General features: G+C 45.0%; 1 protein-coding gene and 1 pseudogene across 1 annotated transcript; one reads left to right on the forward strand and one right to left on the reverse strand.

Annotated features, from left to right (window-relative positions):
• Positions 1 to 929: 929 nt before the first annotated feature.
• Positions 930 to 17,570, reverse strand: SERPINA11 (serpin family A member 11). Its single transcript, XM_072837758.1, has 5 exons — positions 17,418 to 17,570; positions 13,505 to 14,150; positions 7,731 to 8,004; positions 3,395 to 3,542; positions 930 to 1,274 (listed from the first exon to the last, which is right to left on the reverse strand). The coding sequence occupies exons 2-5, from the start codon at positions 14,145 to 14,147 to the stop codon at positions 1,071 to 1,073; spliced, it is 1,269 nt and encodes a 422-aa protein (XP_072693859.1). The 5' UTR covers positions 14,148 to 14,150; positions 17,418 to 17,570; the 3' UTR covers positions 930 to 1,070.
• On the forward strand, positions 9,890 to 10,235 carry LOC140639554 (ubiquitin-ribosomal protein eL40 fusion protein-like; annotated as a pseudogene).
• Positions 17,571 to 20,320: the final 2,750 nt, after the last annotated feature.

Below are 20,320 nucleotides of genomic sequence, written 5' to 3' on the forward strand. Positions count from 1 at the left end.
TTTGTCAGAACATACTTTTCCTTTCTTTCCCCACTGGCTCTTCTCCACAGAGGGTCTCCTCCGCCCTCCCCCAGATTGTCTTACCCTCTTACCCTTCATTTAAGACCTACTTCATTTTCAGACTCAAGTTTGACCTCCTTAGGGTGTGGATGGGAATATTTCTTCCAATGGCATTTTGGGGATGACTCTTTCCTAGACATGCACCACCCACAGCTGCCCTCTAGGTCTTGGCACTGCCTCCATTGTGGGGATGGATATTTCCTCCTGCATGACACATAGATGGAGCTAAGTTGGCATCTCTGTGGTTTTCCCATTAGATTTGGACAGATGCCTCCTTGAGACTGGAGGGGGACACTTGTAGGAGTAGAGCCTCCAACCACTAAAGATGCTCCACTGCAACTGAATATGGACCCCAAATTGATCCCACTGACCAAGTTTGTGTCCACTTGGCCATGTTAACCCTCCCACTTTCTTTGATTTTGGGGTTGCCCTTGGCCATTTAACCTCCCATGCTACCTAGGCCTGTTATTGCATTGACCTATTATTACACTCCTTTCTTTTCATAGACCGTGATTTGGAGCCCCCACCCTGGTCCCAATCTCCTCTGAAGGTGATCTAGTCCCTAACATGTGTCCCATTATATTTTAGGAGGGCCTCGCTTCTCTGTACAGCCAAGGTAAGTGACTATGAAGGGGAAAAGCTGCTTACTCCTTCTAATGTCCTTTGTGCCTTGTCCTGGGACCCTCAGGGAAGATCTGCAGTGGTGGCCACACACAGTGGTGGATATCTCCCAGGAAGCCAAAACATGAAGCTGTTTTCATTTTTGTCTTTCTGATCACAGTTGATCCTGGGTTCAATGAGACTGTAGAGGAGGTAGCTCAAAGCTGCTCTGCATATTGACCTTCCCTTGTAAACATGGCACCTCAATGTTCACACAACCCAAGGTCAACTTTATTAGGATCTTTGTTCACTAATTAACTGATTCTCACAGCAGTCCGTGGTGGAGACTGGTGCTGGCTTTCCTAATTGTTCTGGGGGGAGATGAGCCACCACCTGGCCTCCCACCACGGTCACCCAGCAGCTGGGTTGACGACTTTGCCCAGGAAGAGCAAGCTCTGAGTGGTCATCTCCCACAGGAGCACCAGGAAAGGCCTATTGAAACGAGCCTGTGAGGCCAATGTTGCATTCAGGGCCTGGGGCTGGGAGAGGAGGCTGGAGGCAGCCCCTGCCCTGGTTCCCCACACATTCATGTCCACTGTTGCCTTGTGTGACACCTGGAGGAGGAGACAGGGACAGAGATGGCATCAGCTCAGGGTGCGCTCAGAAAACAAATCCTACCTTGTGTGGTTCTAGGGAGCTGAGTCACCTCCCCAGGCCCCAAGGGCCCCATATCCCCAGGAGGCAACTCCAGTCATCATTGCTTCTGCTTCTTCTCTGCATTTTCTCCCCACTACCACATCCTGGGGAATGAGAGCACCTTGTTGGTGCTATTTGCTCTCTAGCAGAAGACAGATGAGCCTTAGCAGGGCTGCACAGGAACCAGGCTGCAACTCCCAAAGGCAAGTTTTAGAGCATACCAAAAGCACCTGGGTGCTGAGACCATGGGCTGAGCACAATTTCTGCCCCGAGCTTCACGCCCGTCTCCAAGCCTTGCTGGCTTCTTTAAAATGAGTTGCTCAGCCTAAATCAATGGTTACTAATGTGAGCTCAAGGAACCTGGTTGTCCTATGTGCCAAACCCTCTACCAGCCTCCGTGAGAATTCCTTTTTCTAAACCCTCATCTTCACACTCCTTTTCAGGAAGAAAGGATTCTGAGGCTTTAAAAAAAGAATTGAAACATTCTGGCCTTGACTATCTCTTGCATTTCTATAAAGTTCTATGAACTGGGTGGCTCAGCGGTTTAGCGAGTGTCTTTGGCCCAGAGCATGATCCCGGAGACCCAGGATCGAGTCCCATGTCGGGCTCCCTGCATGGAGCCTGCTTCTCCCTCTGCCTGTGTCTCTGCCTCTCTCTCTCTCTCTTTCTCTCTCTCTCTCTCTGTCTCTGCCCCTGGTGAAGAAATAAATAAAATCTTAAAAAAAAATTTCTATGAAGAGATACATCTAGCATTTAAGGTCACGGTGAAAGAAATTCTCTAAAAGGCTGTTATTTCTTTTCCTGTTCACCCTCTCCACCATGGGCATGTACATACAATCACACACACACACACACTCACATGCACACACAAAGGACTATATCCCAATTGCCTTGGTTCATGTTCCTGATCTCAGCTGGTCTTTCCCAAGCAGAAGACACAATACTTCCCTTATGAAATTCACAGTAAGAGGGCACCTGGGTGGCACAGTCAGTCGAGCAATTGACTCTTGGTTTTGGCTCAGGTCATGATCTCAGGGTCATGAGATCAAGCCCCATAGAACAGAGCCTGACACTGGTCTCAATTCCAAGTCTGCTTGGGATTCTTTCTCCCTCGCTCTGCCCTGCCTCTTCCCCCTGTGTGCTCAATCTCTCTCTCTGTCTCTCTAAAACATATAAATAAACTTTTTTGAAAAAAAAAGAAATTCATATCAAAAACTCAAACAATTATGACCCTATCCTAAAACATAAAAGATAGAGCAGGGAAGGAAAAGTGCAATATTATTTCCAGCTATTAACTCTCCCTTCCTAGTAAAAGGTCATGGATCTCCACCCATGTCCCGTGACTCATAATGCTTCCTGTAGAAGAACACAGACTGCCCCCCCCCAACTGATGGCCATCTTGACTATGAGACTTGCTTTAGCCAGTAGCACATGAATGGCCTTGGCATAGGCCACAGTGAAGAAAAATGTGAAGAGCCACCACACAGTTTCTCTTGCTTTTTTCCTATTGCTATGGGAATGGCATGTCCCCAGTAGGGGATTCTCCTTCCACCTGCATCCTGGAAGGGAAAAGCAGTGTGAAGTAGATCTACATTCCCTGATCATGACACACTTCTGACATGTAACATGAACATGAAATAAACCTGTTCAGGCTCTGAGATTTGGGGGATGCTTGTCTCTGCAGCAAAGCTGATGGATACATTCTTTTGTTTATGCCCCACTACTCTATCTAACTACAACAAAGACAGAGTTTCACTGCCTGCCCTGGGGGAAGTATAAGGAATGAAGACAAAACTAATCCCACACCTGTGGAAATTCTGGCTCCATGGATGACTCTGAATACTTGTCACTTTTTCAAGACTCCGTGTCCCTGCTCTGAGGAACACAGAGGAGAGGTGGAAAGGGAGCTACCCATGAAAAGAAGCCTTATAGATTGTGATCAAGACCCAGAAGAGGAAAAAGAAAGGAAAACTTAACTTTCAAATGCGCACATCAATGGAGAAAAGACCCTCCCCTCCACCCATGTTCGCCACCTTACCCGGGAGATGGTTTTGTTGAGCTGCTCAGTGATTCCTGATAAGTCAGCTTCTAAGTTGAAGATGTTGGTGAGGCCAATGAGGGGAAGTATTTCTTCAAGATTATATGTTCCAGAAATGGAAAACCTTGGCAGATGTAAATCCAGCAGGCTGGAGAGAGAATCAGCCAGAGAGGTGGTGCTGTCTCATTAAATATGCTGCTTCCACCCTGTCTGTTAGCAGCCCCAGCTTTGGGAAGAAGTGTTTCTCAGATGGGAACCATCCCATCACAATACTCTCTACTGTGTCAGGACATTCTAGGACCCTGGGCCCCCCTTCTCTTCAGATCTTACAGACCTCTTGTGACCTCTTCAGCCCTCCTGTGTCTGGATCTGAGAAGACTTTTGGCATGGCCATAAGTTTTCATCTCCTGCACATTTATGAAGCATTTCCTACATGCTGGATATCAAGCAAGGGATTTTGCAAGTCTTTTTTTTTTTTTAAAGATTTTTATTTATTTATTCATGAGAGACAGAGAGAGAGAGAGAGAGAGAGAGAGACAGAGACATAGGCAGAGGGAAAAGCAGGCCCCATGCAGGGAGCCTGATGTAGGACTCGATCCTGGGACTCCAGGATCATGCCCTGGGCTGCAGGCAGGCACTAAACCACTGAGCTATCCAGGTATCCCCGATTTTACAAGTCTTAATTGATTAGATCCAAATAATAACCATGAAAGATAAATAGTGCCAACATTGTCCTATCTTCATATCCAATTCATCAGTAGGTTCTGCTGGTTCTCCTTCTGAACTCTATCCTAAGTATACCTGCTGACAATCCCATAATACAAGCTACCACAGGCTCTTACTGCCTGGACTTCAGGTCATTGTGAAGATCTGATGAGGGATGGTATGTGTATGCAGAGTATGGGCTACTCTCTGTCCTGCGGCTGACCTTTGCCATAGGATCACCACATTGCCTACAGTAAATTCACAAGTTCTTTTTGACACTGAGCAAATCTGTCCTTCTCTTCTTGGGATAGTTCTGCTTGTTGTTTGACCGTTGCTGGGGCAGGGTGTCTGCAAGCTTGGCTAGGTAATAACCAGCTTGGAAACTTCGACCTCTAATGAATTCAGGTTAGATACCCTAAATCAGCTTAGAGATTCATTGCCAGTTACCTTCTAGGATTATGTGAGTGTCAAAATGTCTAATCAAAGTGAGAGGCATTTGGAAGTCATGGGTCAAACATTGAAGACAAGAGGCTATAGAGAATAGAAAATAAGGCTATCTTGGCCCACTTGGCAGATTTTCCACAGGCAGCACTTGTGGGCAGGCCCAAGCCATGGAGGGGTCTGAGTGGAGTCTAGGAGAGGAAGTCTGGTAGAGACCCAGAACATGGCAGGTGTTCAACCCATGTCAATGAAGAATGAACAGTTACCAGAGAGTGCATGAACCTTCCTCACAGCTGAGTAGAGGGAGGTCTGGCAGTCTGATATTTTCATGTTTGAAAGCCCATTAAAGTGCTGCTGTGATATTAAAACTCTATGGCATGAGAAATAATAACAGAGGACATCTGAGATTTAGAAAAATAACTTGGGTTGGTTTGGCTTTGTTGAAGGTCAAAGTGAGAGGTCAAAACAGACTTTCCTGGGGCACTTGGATGGCTCAGTTGGTTAAGTGTCTGACTCTTGATCTCAGCTCAGGTCTTGATCTCAGGGTCATGAGTTAAAGCTCTGCATTGGAGTCCATGCTGGTCATGGGATCTATTAAAAAAAAACCCAAAACCTGGGTAGCCCGGGTGGCTCAGCAGTTTAGCACTGCCTTCAGCCCAGGGCCTGATCCTGGAGACCTGGGATTGAGTCCCATGTCGGGCTCCCTGCATGGAGCCTGTTTCTCCCTTTGCCTGTGTCTCTGCCTCTCTGTCTCTGTCTCTGTCTCTGTGTGTGTGTGTCTCTCATGAATGAATAAATAAAATCTTAAAAAAAACCCTCAAAAACCCCAGACCTTACAGAGGGAATATCCATCAGTCTAGAAGATTCTATGGTATTTCTTCCTGTGCTGGAAGAAGGGACAGGCTTGCCTCAAAGGAGTTTGAGAATACGGGGCTAGAATCGGAAACTGACCACAGCTATATAGATTCATAGACAATAGGGATAGTTTCTTATCCTGACCTCTGTCCTTGACCTGTATCTCTTTTATTTGGCACTCAAATCTCTGCCCAAACACGGGCACCTTTTCCTATCCCTCACTGTGGTTGTAAAGCTGAGGGAAGGCTCCTGTGGGCATGAGGGCAACTGATGTCTACCAACTGCTGGTGGGTTTAAGATGAAAGAGGGACATCAAGAGGTTTGGTCTATACCCCGCCCCCTCCAAACTGAGGTGGGTTCTGTGACTGCTCTGACAAAAAGCATGTGACAGAAGAGACACATTGGAGCCCAGATCTCAAAAGAGCAAGAACTTTCACTTCCTGCCTTTCGGAACACTCCTTCCTGGAGCCCTGAGCTGCCATATGGCAACATCAACTATGCTGTGCTGATGTGCAGGAGCCCATGCTAGTCTCATGGAGATGCTGCATGGAGAGAGGACACCTGCTCAACCTTTATCTGAGCAGCCGGCTAGACCATGCACCAGACATCCAGTAGAGGAGTCTTCACTGCTTCAGCCTTGGCCAGCATCTGACACCGGTGCAGGAAAGCCCCACGTGAGAACCACAAGGCTGAGCCCAACCCACTCACTGGATCAAGAGTGATAATAGATATTTTTTTCAAGCCATTCCATTTTCAGGTGGTTTATTATACAGCAAGAGATAATTAGAACTCAAAGTCAGATTCCATACCAGAGCTCTCATGAGACAAGATAGATCCCAGGAAGAAATTAGCTGGAAAATGAAGTCTAGGCATACCAGAAAAGGTTGAAACCATAGTAAGAAAAACCACAAACTGAAAAATGAGATAGAAGTGGGTAGGGTTGAGATCCCATGAAATTAGCACTTTGATTTTTTAAAAAAATTTTTTAAATTTATTTATCATAGGCACACAGTGAGAGAGAGAGAGGCAGAGACACAGGCAGAGGGAGAAGCAGGCTCCATGCACCGGGAGCCCGACGTGGGACTCGATCTCAGGTCTCCAGGATCGTGCCCTGGGCCAAAGGCAGGCGCTAAACCGCTGCGCCACCCAGGGATCCCCAGCACTTTGATTTTTATGGTACTCCTCTTGGTATTTAATTTCTTTAAGAAATGTTTTAATTAAAATAGGGGTACTTTTTTCAGAGAAGCTCTATCAAAAAGACTGCTAGCCATCAATAATTGAGCAATGTTAGCCAAATATTGGACAGGGGGGGCCTCACAGCAAGGCAGAGATAAAGTATTTGGTCTAACTTTATCTTTCCTCTATACTTCAGGAATGGCAAATTGAAGATATACCTACCTAGGACTTTAAGTCCTTCTTCAGGACCAAGTTAATAAATGATAAAAAAAACCTCCTGATTAAACTAGATATGGACTGTTTTGTCAATAAGGCTACACATTTCATCTTTGTTAGATTTCTGCATTCCTGGATAACATCTCAAAGCCGAAACATTCTATATTCCCCATCACTGTGGGGACCAACTCAAATTTACAGTTCTGACAAAATCACCCTGCTTCTAGCTTATCCATATCCTTTGCTCCTTACTCTTACTTATTAAGCATCACATTACTCACGAGGTACACTAGCAAATTGTGCAATTGAATAAAACCTATGCTTTTTGTTTAGATCTTGCAATTGAACATGTATAGTAGTATCATTTTTTTCTGCATTTTGGTCAAACTAATTTTTACATAAATGAAAAAAGAAGAACTCTTTTAAGAAATATACACTGTTTTGTGGGAGTCATAATTATTCATATTAATTGTCCTTAGTCTGATCTTTTGGCTATATGTCGCTACCTTCTGGTAGTAAATTATTCTGGTAAAAGGGAGAAACAAGAGGAAAGAAGGTTGGCCATAAAAACACCCAGGAAGAGATAAGAATGATTAATGTCTGATAAGTACTTATCATGACCAGTCTCCAACTTCCTATGTGCGACTTGATCAATCCTCCAACCAACCCAATGTGGCAGTGATTATAGCCTCATTTTACTCATGTAGTTATTTAAAGGGCTGAATGGGTGACGGGCACTGAGGGGGGCACTTGATGGGATGAGCACTGGGTGTTATTCTGTATGTTGGCAAATTGAACACCAATAAAAAATAAATTTATTATTAAAAAAAAGGGCTGAATGATGAGCCAAACCTAGGGGTTGGGCATTTGAAGTTATCATTGATCAAGGCCTGCCTGGGTTCTTGAATCAAGTTGCCTGGAGTCCTTCTGCTTTGACACTTACCTGGGCAAAAGCCACTGATCCCATTTTCTCAGGGTCTCTGGCTGCAGAGCTGCCTCCACCTGCTCCATTTTTCCTGGGTCAGGTAGGATCAGCAGAGCCATGGCATTTCCACTGTATTCTATCTGGAGGACAGTGCAAGCCATTTCTTGGTCATAGAGGAATCTGTGCATTTCCTTTTGGTGCATCATGGGGATGTGGAGGGAAGTCCTCTCATTCACAGAGAAACTCTCTTGCTTCTGGGTCTGGTAGCGACTGAAAGGATGCTTCCACTTGGCTTAAGACACAAAATTCATAAAACTATGAGAACATACTCTAAAAGAGCAACTCTGGGAAGACAGACACTAAGCCACACTGACTTCCTCTTGGGTATGCATAAATATGAGGTAGAGAAGTGGCATGGATACAGAACCAGCCTGCCAGAACTTAGGGCTGGCTCAGCCACTAGAGTCAGTCCCCAGAGGTAGAGTTCTAATGGTCTATGATTTTGTTCTATTTCAGAGAAACTTAGCTTTCAAGAAGCTAAAAGGTATTTTCCATCTACTAACTACCTTCCATGTGCAAGGCATTATCTTTTTACTTTTTCATGAACATAAATATTAAATAAGTATTATGATCTCCATGTCAGCAATTAGAAACTAAGTCCCTGTGAATTTATAGAAACATACCCAGTCTTCAGAGCCATTAGGTGGTAGAGCAGACTGGGGCTTGACTGGCTCCATAGATCATGTTCTCTGCAAACACTGATTTGACCCCTCTCTGCCATGCTGCCTCTAAACAATAACTTTCTATAGAGAAGGTCAAGAGCCCCCTCTACCTCTGAATTTCCTAATATTCAAATTGAAAAAGAAGAAAGAATTCAGTTAACAAAATGCTAAATATAATGCAAAAGCTCATTAAGACAGTTAGAAATGCATAACAATGTCACAGCATTGTTTTTGTGTGTAGTATCTTCTCTCCTACTTACAATCTCCACATACAACAGCCTCCAGATTTGGCCTCCTGAAAGTGCTGGTCTTGGTGATGGAAAGCTGGCTCACCCTCTACCTCTTCTTCACAACCTCTCAGTGACCAAGCATTGCTGATTCTACCTCCAGAGCTGCACCTTTATCCAAGGCTGCCATCTTACTTATATTGAACTACTTCAAGAACCTCCTGACTTGTCTCTGCTCTCCCACCCTTCCTCCCCACCAAATTCAGTTTCCACATTGTGACCAGACTGATCTTAAAACAGATGTAATCATGTCACTCCATTGCTTCTAACTTCTTGGTAATTCTGGAGCCCTACAGGTAAAGTCTAGGGTCCTCAACAAAGTTCCTTCTTACCTTTTTTTTAAAAAAGATTTTTATTTATTTATTCATGAAAGACACAGAGAGAGAGGCAGAGGCATAGGCAGAGGGAGAAGCAGGCTCTCCTGGGGAAGCCTGATGCAAGACTCGATCCCAGGACCCTGCAATGATGCACTGAACCAAAGGCAGATGCTCAACCACTGAGCCACCCAGGCATCCCTTCTGCTTAGTTTTTTATTGCAACTCATGGCGCTGTCCCCCAAGTATTATGCCATTGTGTTCTGTGTTCTAGTCCAACTAAATCATTTCAGTTCCTTGAAAATGCAATGATTTCTCTTTTCCTTGGACCTTTGCACATGCTGGTTTTTCAGCTTGAACCCTCTTCTCCCCGCCTCTCCCACAGCCTCTTTGCCTGAGTAAATCCAACTCATTCTTCATGTCTCAACAGATGCCTGTTGAGATGCCTTCCCTTCCAGAAAGCCTTCCTTCACTCTTCAAGTCTGGAAAAGTGTATCTTTTGAGAACTCCATGGTATCCAGACCTACCCAAACAGAGCATCACTTTTCCATTGAGTTACAGTTGCCCTTTTGCTTATTCATAGCACATGTGGGACTGTGAGCTCTGCAAGGGTAGGAAAATAATCTTATTCACAGATTTTCCCAAGATGTTAGCAAAGTCCCTGAAATCTAATCGGTCTTGATAAATGTTTTTTAGTAAATTAATGAACATCATCCCTAGAGGCTTCAAACATGAGACCTAACTTCAAATTGAAATCACTCATGCAGCAAACATTCAACATATACTTGACCCTCTTTCTCTTCAACAAGGTGTCCGAGTGGTCTGGTGGTAGCAGCCTTGTGTCAGATGGAGAGATGCAGATCTTTGTGAAGATCCTGACAGGCAAGACCATCACCCTCAAGGTCAAGCCCAGTGATGGCACTGATAATTTCAAAGCCAAAATTCAAAAGAAGAAGGCTATCTTGACTCACCAGAAATGTCTAAGCTTTGCCAGAGGATGGCTTCATTTGCTTAGTATCCAGAAAGAGTACTCCCTGTACTTGGTACTTCACTGCAAGGGTGACCTCGTGAAGACTACCCTCTGAAGATGGTCCAGAAATACAACTGTGGCAAGATGATTAGCACCCCCACGTTATCAACTGCCCCAATAAGAATTGTGGCCACACCAACAACCTGTGCCCCAAGATGAAGGTCAGATAAGGCCATTCCACTGGCTCTTCCTTTGTCCACAGATTGGCCTTCTGCCTGAGGTCTGAGGCCCTGGAGCCTTAATAAAGTTTCCCTTTTATTGATTGGAAAAAAATAAAACATACTTGACCCTGTGTCAGACTCTGGAGAATCAAGAACGATTAAGACTTAGGTCCTTGAGTCTTCTGATCAGTATCACAGACAAAGTTAAAGCAGAAAAATCTGTTTTTTCTTTTTCCTGAGTAAACACCCAGAGAAGCTGGAGAAAAAAGAAAGAAAGAAAGAAAGAAAGAAAGAAAGAAAGAAAGAAAGAAAGAAGAAAGAAAGAAAGAAAGAAAGAAAGAAAGAAAGAAAGAAAGAAAGAAAGAAAAAGAAAGAAAGAAAAAAGAAAGAAAGCTAAGTTCAAAAACAAGAATCAAAGCTTCTGGTTACAAAGCAGGAATGCACATCTCTGATTTGGAACCAAAGTCATCTGGTTCATGGGTTATCCAAATCAAACACAGCCCTTGGGGATGGGATTTAATGTCTTCTCAGGGGAACTAAATAAAACTCAGGCTTGCACTTGAAACTGATCTCTCTGCAAATAGTCAAAAGCTATGAAAGGTAATCCCTTCACCATCTGGGAAGCCTGGATTAAAAAACTCTGCCCCACAGCCCAGGGATGAGTTAGGACAGGTCACTACATTTCCAGGTGGGGGGTGGAGGAGAAGAGTCACCTGGTCTGGGTTCTTTGTTTTTATTACTCATTTAGTGTAGGAACTCCCCAACCTAAGACTGGTCTATGTTCTCATTAATCATTCAGTGCAGGGACTCCCCAACCTATAAATTAAAATAGAACCAGTGTAACCAATAGGACTATAACAGAGGCAAATGTGAAATTGTCTCCTGGAGACCCTTCCACAACAGGCCATCAGAAATTCACGAAAAGATAATTTCTACTGAAGATGAGCCCAAAGCTGAAAATTTCAATCCTCTCTTGAAAGAGAAACAGTTGGGGCAGCAAACCAAGAAGAGTTCACAGTTCAAGACCTCCAGGCAATAGAATAATCTGAAAGACATTTTTTTTTAAAGTGTGTTTTTAAAAAAGGAAGGAGTACAATTCATAAGAACAGGTTGATTTGAGAAAAATAGGCCATCAAAGTGAGAATACAATCAGTGAAATTAAAAACTCAGTGGATGAGTGAAATAGTAGATACTAATTGTTCTGAGAAAATTAGTAAAAGAGAAGTTGGAGCTGAAGAAGGGGCAGCACAGAGAGACAAAAGGACATTTTTCAGGAAGCAGGAGATATAAAAGATGAGCCTGGAGTGTCTTGTAGTGCCAGAAAGTAAGGAGTGCTCCAAAAGAAAAAAAAAATCAGGGGATCCCTGGGTGGCTCAGTGGTTTAGTGCCTGCCTTCAGCCCAGGGTGCGATCCTGGAGTCCTGAGATCGAGTCCCACGTCGGGCTCCCGGTATGGAGCCTGCTTCTCCCACTGCACGTGTCTCTGCCTCTCTCTCTCTGTCTATCATGAATAAATAAATAAAATCTTTTAAAAAAATCAGCAATGATGGAGGCATATCCAGGGACATAGGAACCAACCATTGATCTTCTGATCAATGTTGGAAAATTTTAAGCCACAAAGCTAAGTAGGAGTGCGTTACAATTCAAAATATAAAATAAATATCCTTGAGTCCATAATGATGTAAGTAAATGATTGAATAAATAAACATGAGAGAAGAGAGAAATGTCGCATATGGAAAGAATTCCAAATAATTTAGGTAGATCCTCCTTTCTTAAGGAGATGAGCATAACTCCCCACTCCCTAAATGTGGGATGTACATAGTGACTTCCTCCAAAGAGCGCAGTGCGGCAATGGGGAAAGGGTATCTTCACAACAGGGAAATCTGGCAAACATGCCCTTAGCCAGATGGTCAAAGTCAACATCAACAGTGATAAGTCACGCTGATAGTATGCATCCTTGACTTGATGTGATAAGAAAGAATGCCACTTCCCCTCTGTGGCTTCCTCCCCACGACCCATCACCCCTGTCTTAATCATGGGAAAAGCAGGCAAATCAATCCCAGCTGAGAGACATTCTGCAAAGTAGCCAGTACTCTTTAAAATCAGCAAGGTCATGGAGAGCAAAGACGGTCTAAGAAACTGTTGCAGCCCAGAGGAGCCCACATTGATGCAGTGACTAAATGTAATGTGGAACCTGGAAATGACAAAACCAGTAGGTAAAAAACAAAGGACATCTGATTGGGCCCAAGCTTTTAAAAAAAAAAAAAAAAAAAGGAAGAATTCATTTTCTTAGGACCAGAATAGAGATATATGCTGCTAAATCAGGAAATAACAGGAGTAAAGAAATGGGCCCTGCAAGTATGACATGTCCAATGCAACAACAGTCAAAATAAACTAAAAAGCTGTTTGTACAAATTAAGATCCGGAGCACTTGGGTGGCTCAGTTGGTTAAGCATTCAATTCTTGGTTTCAGCTCATGTCATGGTCTCAGGGTTATGAGGTTGAGCCCCACGTCAGGCTTCTCACTCAGCATGGAGTCTGCTTGAGAGTGTCTCTTTTCCCCTCTGCCCCCTACACCCCCTCTCTCTAAAATAAATAAATAAATCTTTAAAAGGATGTGGTGAGGACACTAAAACATAAAGTGCAAGGTAAGTTGTACAGTATGATACTATTCTTGTAAAATTTAGAACACATACACTGGGTTAGATGGGATTATGGATATAAACTTCAGGTGTTCATGGTAGGAGCACATGGGTGAGAAGGATGCACACCACTCCCAGGATAGTGATTGCCTCTGGGGAGGGATGGAAGGAGGGAAATGGGACTAGGGAAGGGTTAAAGAGGAACTGAACTCTCCCTGCAACATTGTATTAAAAAAAATAAAAATCTGAAACAAATGGTAAATTGTCAATATTGGTTCATTCTTGGTGGGGGAGTGTATGGTGGTTTTATATTATTCTCTGTATATTTTTCTATGTTCAAAATAGATACTAATATAAAAATAAGATTTAAAAAAATAAGACTTTTCTTAAAAAGGAATTATTCCTAAAAGAGTATGATTGAATGTATAACAAAAGGAAATCAGGATAAAAACTGAACAGAAGAAACATGGCAAGAGAAAACAAATATTGATAAATCAAGAAGCGGTCCTATAGGAAGATTATTTAAATATATCGAGGCAATTCCCCGAAGGAACAGCAATAAGACTTGAAGGCAGGTGGCTTTCAGGGGCAGGACTAGAGGTGGTGGAGGTGTATTTCTGCCCCAGCCAGCCCTCACCTTTGAAGAAGATGTAATTCAAGAGAACCATGAGCGTGTCTTGCGTGAACTCCTGGAGGCCATCCGCCACCTGCCCATACGTCTGCTTTCTCACGTACTCATTAATCTGCCTCCTGGTTGTGGCGGAATCCGTGAAGTTGGCAGAAAAAGCAAAAGCTCCATACAGCTCCCTGATAGTGTCCAAAAAGTGCTGCTGAGGCTTTAGTTGCTTGTCCAGGAACAAGGAGTTGCCTACTTTCAGTTCAAGTTTGGAACTGGGCAGGTCAAGGGTATGGATGAGGCTCTGGAAACCACGGTGGATGTCAGCCTCTGGGGTCTCCGTGAGGTTGAAGCCAAGGCCTTCCAAGATCTGAGTTGAGGTGTTAACTTGGGCCCCAAGAGAGAGCAGGGCCAACGAGGTAGAGATGCTCACAGGGGAAAAGAAGATGTTTCCTGAGGTTTCTGCGGCCAGCTGCTTGTACAGATGCAAGGCAAAGTTGGTGATGGTGGGTGTGATTTTGTGGTAGGCGGGGTCGGGCGAGGAGAGATGATCCCTGGGAGCGTGAGGCACCCCCAGACTCTTATCTCCATGGGCAGAAAAGGGCTGACAGTGTACAGAGGGCAGGATCCCTGCTCCCAGCAGCCACAGCCAAACTGGACCCATCCTCTGAAAACAAGACGTTGAACATGTCATTCTACTCATAAATAACTTCATTGCTCCCCATTGCCCATATATTGAGCCTCGTCCAAACTGTACCCCACACAGGTGTCATGAGGGACCCTACAGAAGATGAGGTGGAGGGTGAGCCAGCAGGGCTCTGACATTTCCCCCAAGGCTGCAGTCCGAGCAGCAGCCCTAAATCTGCTTGATGTATTAATTGTTTGTCTATAAAGTTTGGTTGAGAAAAGGACTCTGGGCTCTAGAAACAAACTTCCATGGTTTATTGTCCCTCCCTCCCTCCATCCCTCCACCCTTCTTTCTTTCTTTCTTCCTTCCTTCCTTCCTTCCTTCCTTCCTTCCTTCCTTCCTTCCTTCCTTTCTTTTTCTTTCTTCTTTCTTCTTTCCAGTCATTCTTTGGATCATTCATTAAGTTTCAAAGATTGGAGTGGCTATGGAGCAGATGCTCAGGACACTGTGACAGTGAGTGAGGCTAGCACCCAGGTGTGGTCATTAATGTCACTCTTGCCAATTGGAGGAGAGAGGATGGTGTGTGCAGCTCCTGTGTCAGGTCCTTGAAGAAAGGGGAGTACCCTCTACTCTTGTGGTTTTTCATTAGCTGGAGTGTTGATGTGATGATGAGTCATGGGGACCTGGTGGATGAGGGCCTCTCACAAAGGATAGCAAAGCCATGGGAAGGATGGAGCCTGGGAGGATGGGTCAACTCTGTCTTGATCAAACCTGTTACCCCAAGCTCCCCTTGTCACATGTAGCAGCTGAATCCTGTATCTTAATTGATGCAGATGTTTGGGGAAGATGTCCATCACGGATTGAATTGCTACCCCCCCAATTTTGTATGTTGAAGCTGGAATCCCCCATATCTCAGAATGTTTGTTTGGAAAAGGGGTGGTTGAGATGTAATTGGTTAAGATGAAGTCATTAGATGGGCCCCAATTGAATACAACTGATGTACTTCTAAGAAGGGGACATTTGGCCCCAGACATGAACTCAGGCAGAGTTCGTGAAGACAAAGGCAGAGATCGAGATGATGCTTCTACAGCCAAGGATGCCAGAGATTGCCTGCAAACCCCCAGCAGCTTGGGGAGAGGCCTGGGGCAGGCTCTCTCTTGCTTCCTGCCCCCACCCCACCCAACCCCCCAGTCTCAGAAAGAATCAGCCCCACCACCAGCATCTAGATCTCCAACTTCCAGCCTCCACGACTATGGGGACAATACATTTCTGTCATTGAAACTATCCAGTTTGTGGTGCTTTGTTGGGGCAGCCCTAGGAAATGAATACCATCTCTCTCATAGGTTAGGTTATAAAATGTGCCAGAGAAGCCTTCGAGGTACCCCTGGGGAATCAAAGTGGTGTAGGAGTGGGAGACTCCTTCCTCAGGGCAGGGAAGGCAGCTCCAGCTCCAGGTGGAACTGCAATGTAGACATGGCTTATCTCTGCTCACTCTGCCCCCTGTCTAGTGCCCCTGTCCCTTTCAGGGCCTCCATGCACACCTCCGCACATCCTCACAGAGGACACTCTGTCGCATGGCTACTCGGACTCCCCCACACCTTGACGTCCTCAGTAAGGAGAGTCCCACCCCCTTGCTCCCTTCAGAACTGACCCTTCCACTGCTGACCACCCTATCCCTTGGTTCTTCTGTCTTTATAATGTTTGTGTCTTAATTGGCGCCTTTTGCCCAAACCAATGACCTCTGTATCAATCACAAATGCCATGGTGGTGTGGGAGAGAATATATTTTGTAGATGGTTTATAGGCCCTCAAAACCCCCCAGGCCAGTTGTCGGGAGGGATGAATACAGCCTGGTTATCAGTTATGTTGAAACAGTTTGCTGGGCAAAGTACTGCAGGCAATTTCCTGAGGCCACCTCCTCCCTCCCTCCCCCAGAGCTCTGGGGGGCTTCCCTATTGACAGGTTCCATTCACGTTGGGAAGCAGAACAATTTAAAAGTCGGTCTGCTCCTGGGGAAAACTAGAAATGCTGCTGTAATAAAACTGGTTCTGGTTTATTCTTTTTCATACCATTGAACTCACCATTTTTACCCTTCTGCACCCCAATGATTCCCAGACTTGCAGAAGGCTATATTTCCCAAAGTGGATGGAACATCAGAAGGCTTGGGTTTGAAATAGACTCTGCAGTATCTCACTGTGGGATCTGTACAAAGGAAACTCTCTGACCGGCAGTGTCCCCATTTGCAAAATATAAAGGATAGTGCCTACCTTCCAAGGGTGGGGGGCACTGAAGGATTACAGGGCATGTGGTGTGTGCAGCACCTGACACACAGAAAGCATGCAATGTTAATTTTCACCCTTTTCTACAGAGGTCTGGTGTAATTACATCCAATTTATTTCTTTATTTCTTTTCCAGAAAGATCCTGGGGGAAACTGAAAACTCCATTAATTCATGGTAATATTCCCATCTATTGTTTATCTTGTGTGGGGATAGTACGTCCATTGTATCACAGGTTGGGACGTTCCCAACCAGATGTGTTCTCAAATGCAGGGGGGGGGGGGAGTGGGTGGTATTTAGGATCATCTCAGAGACTGGAGAAGTTTGCTGGGAGAGAGAAAGCTCTTGAAATGCCAGAGCAGTCACATGCCCTGAAGAATGGTATTGTGCAAATGCCAGCGGTGACTTTGTTGATAATTGATTCATGTCACTTAACTGAATCCCTATGAGAACCTTAAGACACGAGTATTAGTACCCTTGCGGTGCATATGGAGAAACAGCTCAGGATCAAGATGAGTACCTGTTAGGTGGCAGGAGCATGATTCAGATTCTAGACAAGGGCTCTGGAGTGTGAACCTTTTGCTATGAGTCTCTAATAAATTTGCTACAGCAACGTCGTCATTTTGCTTTGGGTGATACTAGTGTCTAATCACTAGGAGTCCTGGGAGTTCCTCTCTCGACTTTTTTGATGGCCAAGTTTTTCATAAAACTGTGTAAAACCTGAAATTCCTACCTAAAGCTTTAGAAGCTGTATATCATTGCATTTCTCCTTTGGGGACCCAGTTGTCCCATCCCTGCTGCCAAAACCAGAGACAGAGAGGCGGGGGCGGGGGGGGGGGGGAGAGAGAGAGAGAGAAAGAGAAAGGAGAGAAAGCTAGAGAGAAGGAGGGAAAGAGACAGAGAGAGAGACAGAGAGATAAAGGGGGAGTAGGGACAGAGAGAAAGTGAAAGGGAGAGAGGGAGAGAGAGAGAGAGAGAGAAGAGACGCAGCCACCCCTACCTCCACCTGGGACATAGGTATGGTACTCACAGTGAGCTCCCCGGGTTGGGGACCCCAGGTCTTCAGCACTGCGTGGCCTCCTATCCACAGGAAATGATGTTTGTAGACCAGGGCGGCCCGTCAATATTTGCCAGGTCAGTTCCTGGAACCGGCCGAAGGCAGTGTGCCGCAAACAGGAAGGGACCTATTTTATTTGAAAGGATCTGTCCTGTCTGCCCATCCTACAAGCCGAGTGGATTGTGATTCTGGACCCAACTCCATCTGAGGATATTCCAGTGCTGGTGACAACAACAGAAGTCATGATGTTGGCTGCTTCCGAGCCCTCACTGATGTTTCATGTGACCCAGACAGTGTTCTTTCCAGATCACCCTAACGCTAAGACCGGGAGATGCTGACCCAGCCCGTCATGATCATTCTATCACAATATGTGTGAACCAAACCACCTTGCTGTTCACCTTGAATGCATACAGGGACATGTGTCAGTTATTTCTCGATAAAACTGGATGGAGAAAGAATGTGAGTGAGACACAGTCATCCCCACCTTGTAGACAGGACACAGGCTCAGTGAGGTTCAATTACCTGCTCGAGAAGTAGGTGGTGAGGCTCCAATGTTTTACTGATTCTTACCATTCCCATATTTTACTGATACTTTATTCTTTTAAAAATATTTTATTTATTCATGAGAGACACATAGAGAGAGAGGCAGAGACACAGGCAGAGGGAGAAGCAGGTTCCCTGCAGGGAGCCTGATGTGGGAATCGATCCCAGGACCTCGGGATCATGACCTGAGCCAAAGGCAGATGCTCAACTGCTGAGCCACCCAGGCGTCCCTTTACTGATACTTTAAATAAATATCATCCACATATAGAAAAAAAGAAGACTGAAGGAAATTAGAACATGGAACAAAATCTCTCCTGCTGTTTTGAATCCCCATAAAATGGATCATTGACTCTTGTTCACCATGAATCACCCAGGATCTAGAATGAAGGCTGGAACTGATGGACTGTTTCTTAGGAGTTAAATTTTGGTGATGGCAAGTCACCTCGGGGTGACTTCTGTTTTCTCCTTTGTAGATTTTTGTACTCTTCTAATTTCTCACAAAGAGCATGTATATTATTTATATGAGAAAACAGTCAAATGTTGTTAGAAAGTAGAATTATTATTTTTTAAAAATATTTAATTTATTTATTCATGAAAGATACAGAGAGAGAGGCAGAGACATAGGCAGAGGGAGAAGCAGGCTGTATGCAGGGAGCCCGATGTGGGACTTGATCCCAGATCCTGGGGTCACACCCTGAACCGAAGGCCAACGCTCAACCACTGAGCCACCCAGGCGTCCCTTTCTGGGTGTTTTCTAAGAACCCATTTGCACTACTAATAAACAAGATAATTGAAATATATGGCCAGAGTTCTTTTCTCACCAAATGGGAATCCTGTTCACTCTTGGCTTGCACATAAATTACTCGGCTCTTTACAGTAACTTATCACATGCAGAAGAAGAAGATCCAACTCTGGGAGTCTCACATTTTGGGTTCAATGCCACACACTGGCACAATAGAGCCCACCTCATGCATCTGTGGTGGGAAGCAAATGTTATTGTATGTGCGCAGCTGTCTCTGCAATTCCTGGCCCACAGAAAGTAGGAGTGAGAACAAGAGGGAGAAGCAGAGGGAGAGAGAAAGAGAGGGAGATTTTAAGGAATTGTTTCATGTGATTATGGAAGATGGCAAGTTCAAAATCCGCATAGTAAGTCCATCAGGCTGGAGGTCAGGAAGAGCACATGTTGCAGTTCAAGCACTAGGGCCATCTGCTGGTGGAATTCCCTCTAGCCTGGGGCAGGTTGGCCAGTGAACCTTCACCTGATTGGATAAGGCCCACCCACAGCATCAAGAACGTTCTGCTCTACCCGAAGTCCAACAATTTAAATGCTAATCTTCTCCAAAAACATCTTCACAGAAACATCCAGAATAATGTTTGACCACATATGTGGCTACTATGGCCTAGCCGAGTTGACGTAAAATTAGCCAATCATATGCATGGTACATCCAGGTGGGAAAGAGGACTGAGCACCATCTCCTAGGGGATACTTAGCTTTCTTCCTGGGGTGAAAATCTTTGACCCTGGTGCACAGACATCACACCTGTACATGCTATCTCAGCGTCAACATAAAAGTGTGCTTTTACACACTTCTAATGAGATAAACTCATCTCACCTTCTACTCTTCCTTGCAATCACCCCCAGCTCATAGTGAGCATCAGGAAAAAGCCTGTCCTGGCCTCCCCTGAAGGCACCACATGTTGGGGCACTGTGGTCTGTGAGGTCCTCCGACATGTGGGCAGCTAGCCTTTGCTAAGCTTGTAGCACTTTCACAGATCACTGCTCGTTCTTCTTTAGCATGTGGGACACAAGGCCCCTACCATGCCCCATGCTCATCCTTCAGCATATGGGGCATTAGGACTGAATGGAATCCATGAGTGCCCTTCAGCATGAGGGCACTATACTCCCTCTGTCATCCAAGGATGCCATCTACTCTGTGGGACATGAGGCCCTCAGTGCACCCTCTCTGCTTTTGCCGCAGATCTGCTTGGACGTGAAACATGCACAAGTGGGGATCTGCAGGCCTTCCTCCATCTGGTGATGCTGCGACACCACTTCCTCTGCATTTTCTAGAACAATCTACCTCATTGCTCTTCTCTCAGGGGAGTGTCTTTTCTAAGCTACTCTTTCAGGCTGTTCTTGTGGACTTTTCCCAGGCCTCTCCTATCTTGGAACTCGTGTGGTAAGTGGTGAAAGTTCAAGGCCTGAGGTGACTTCTCTGGTAACAAATGGGGTTCCCCCAGGGTTACATCATCCCAAGAAAAGAAAATGCTTGTGTTCTATCATAGACTCCACCATTGTTGGACACGCAGTGGATTTTTTTTTTTTTTGGCTCT

The sequence above is a fragment of the Canis lupus genome, chromosome 9 (assembly GCF_048164855.1).
Source record: "Canis lupus baileyi chromosome 9, mCanLup2.hap1, whole genome shotgun sequence".
In the NCBI taxonomy this organism is placed as follows: domain Eukaryota; kingdom Metazoa; phylum Chordata; class Mammalia; order Carnivora; family Canidae; genus Canis; species Canis lupus.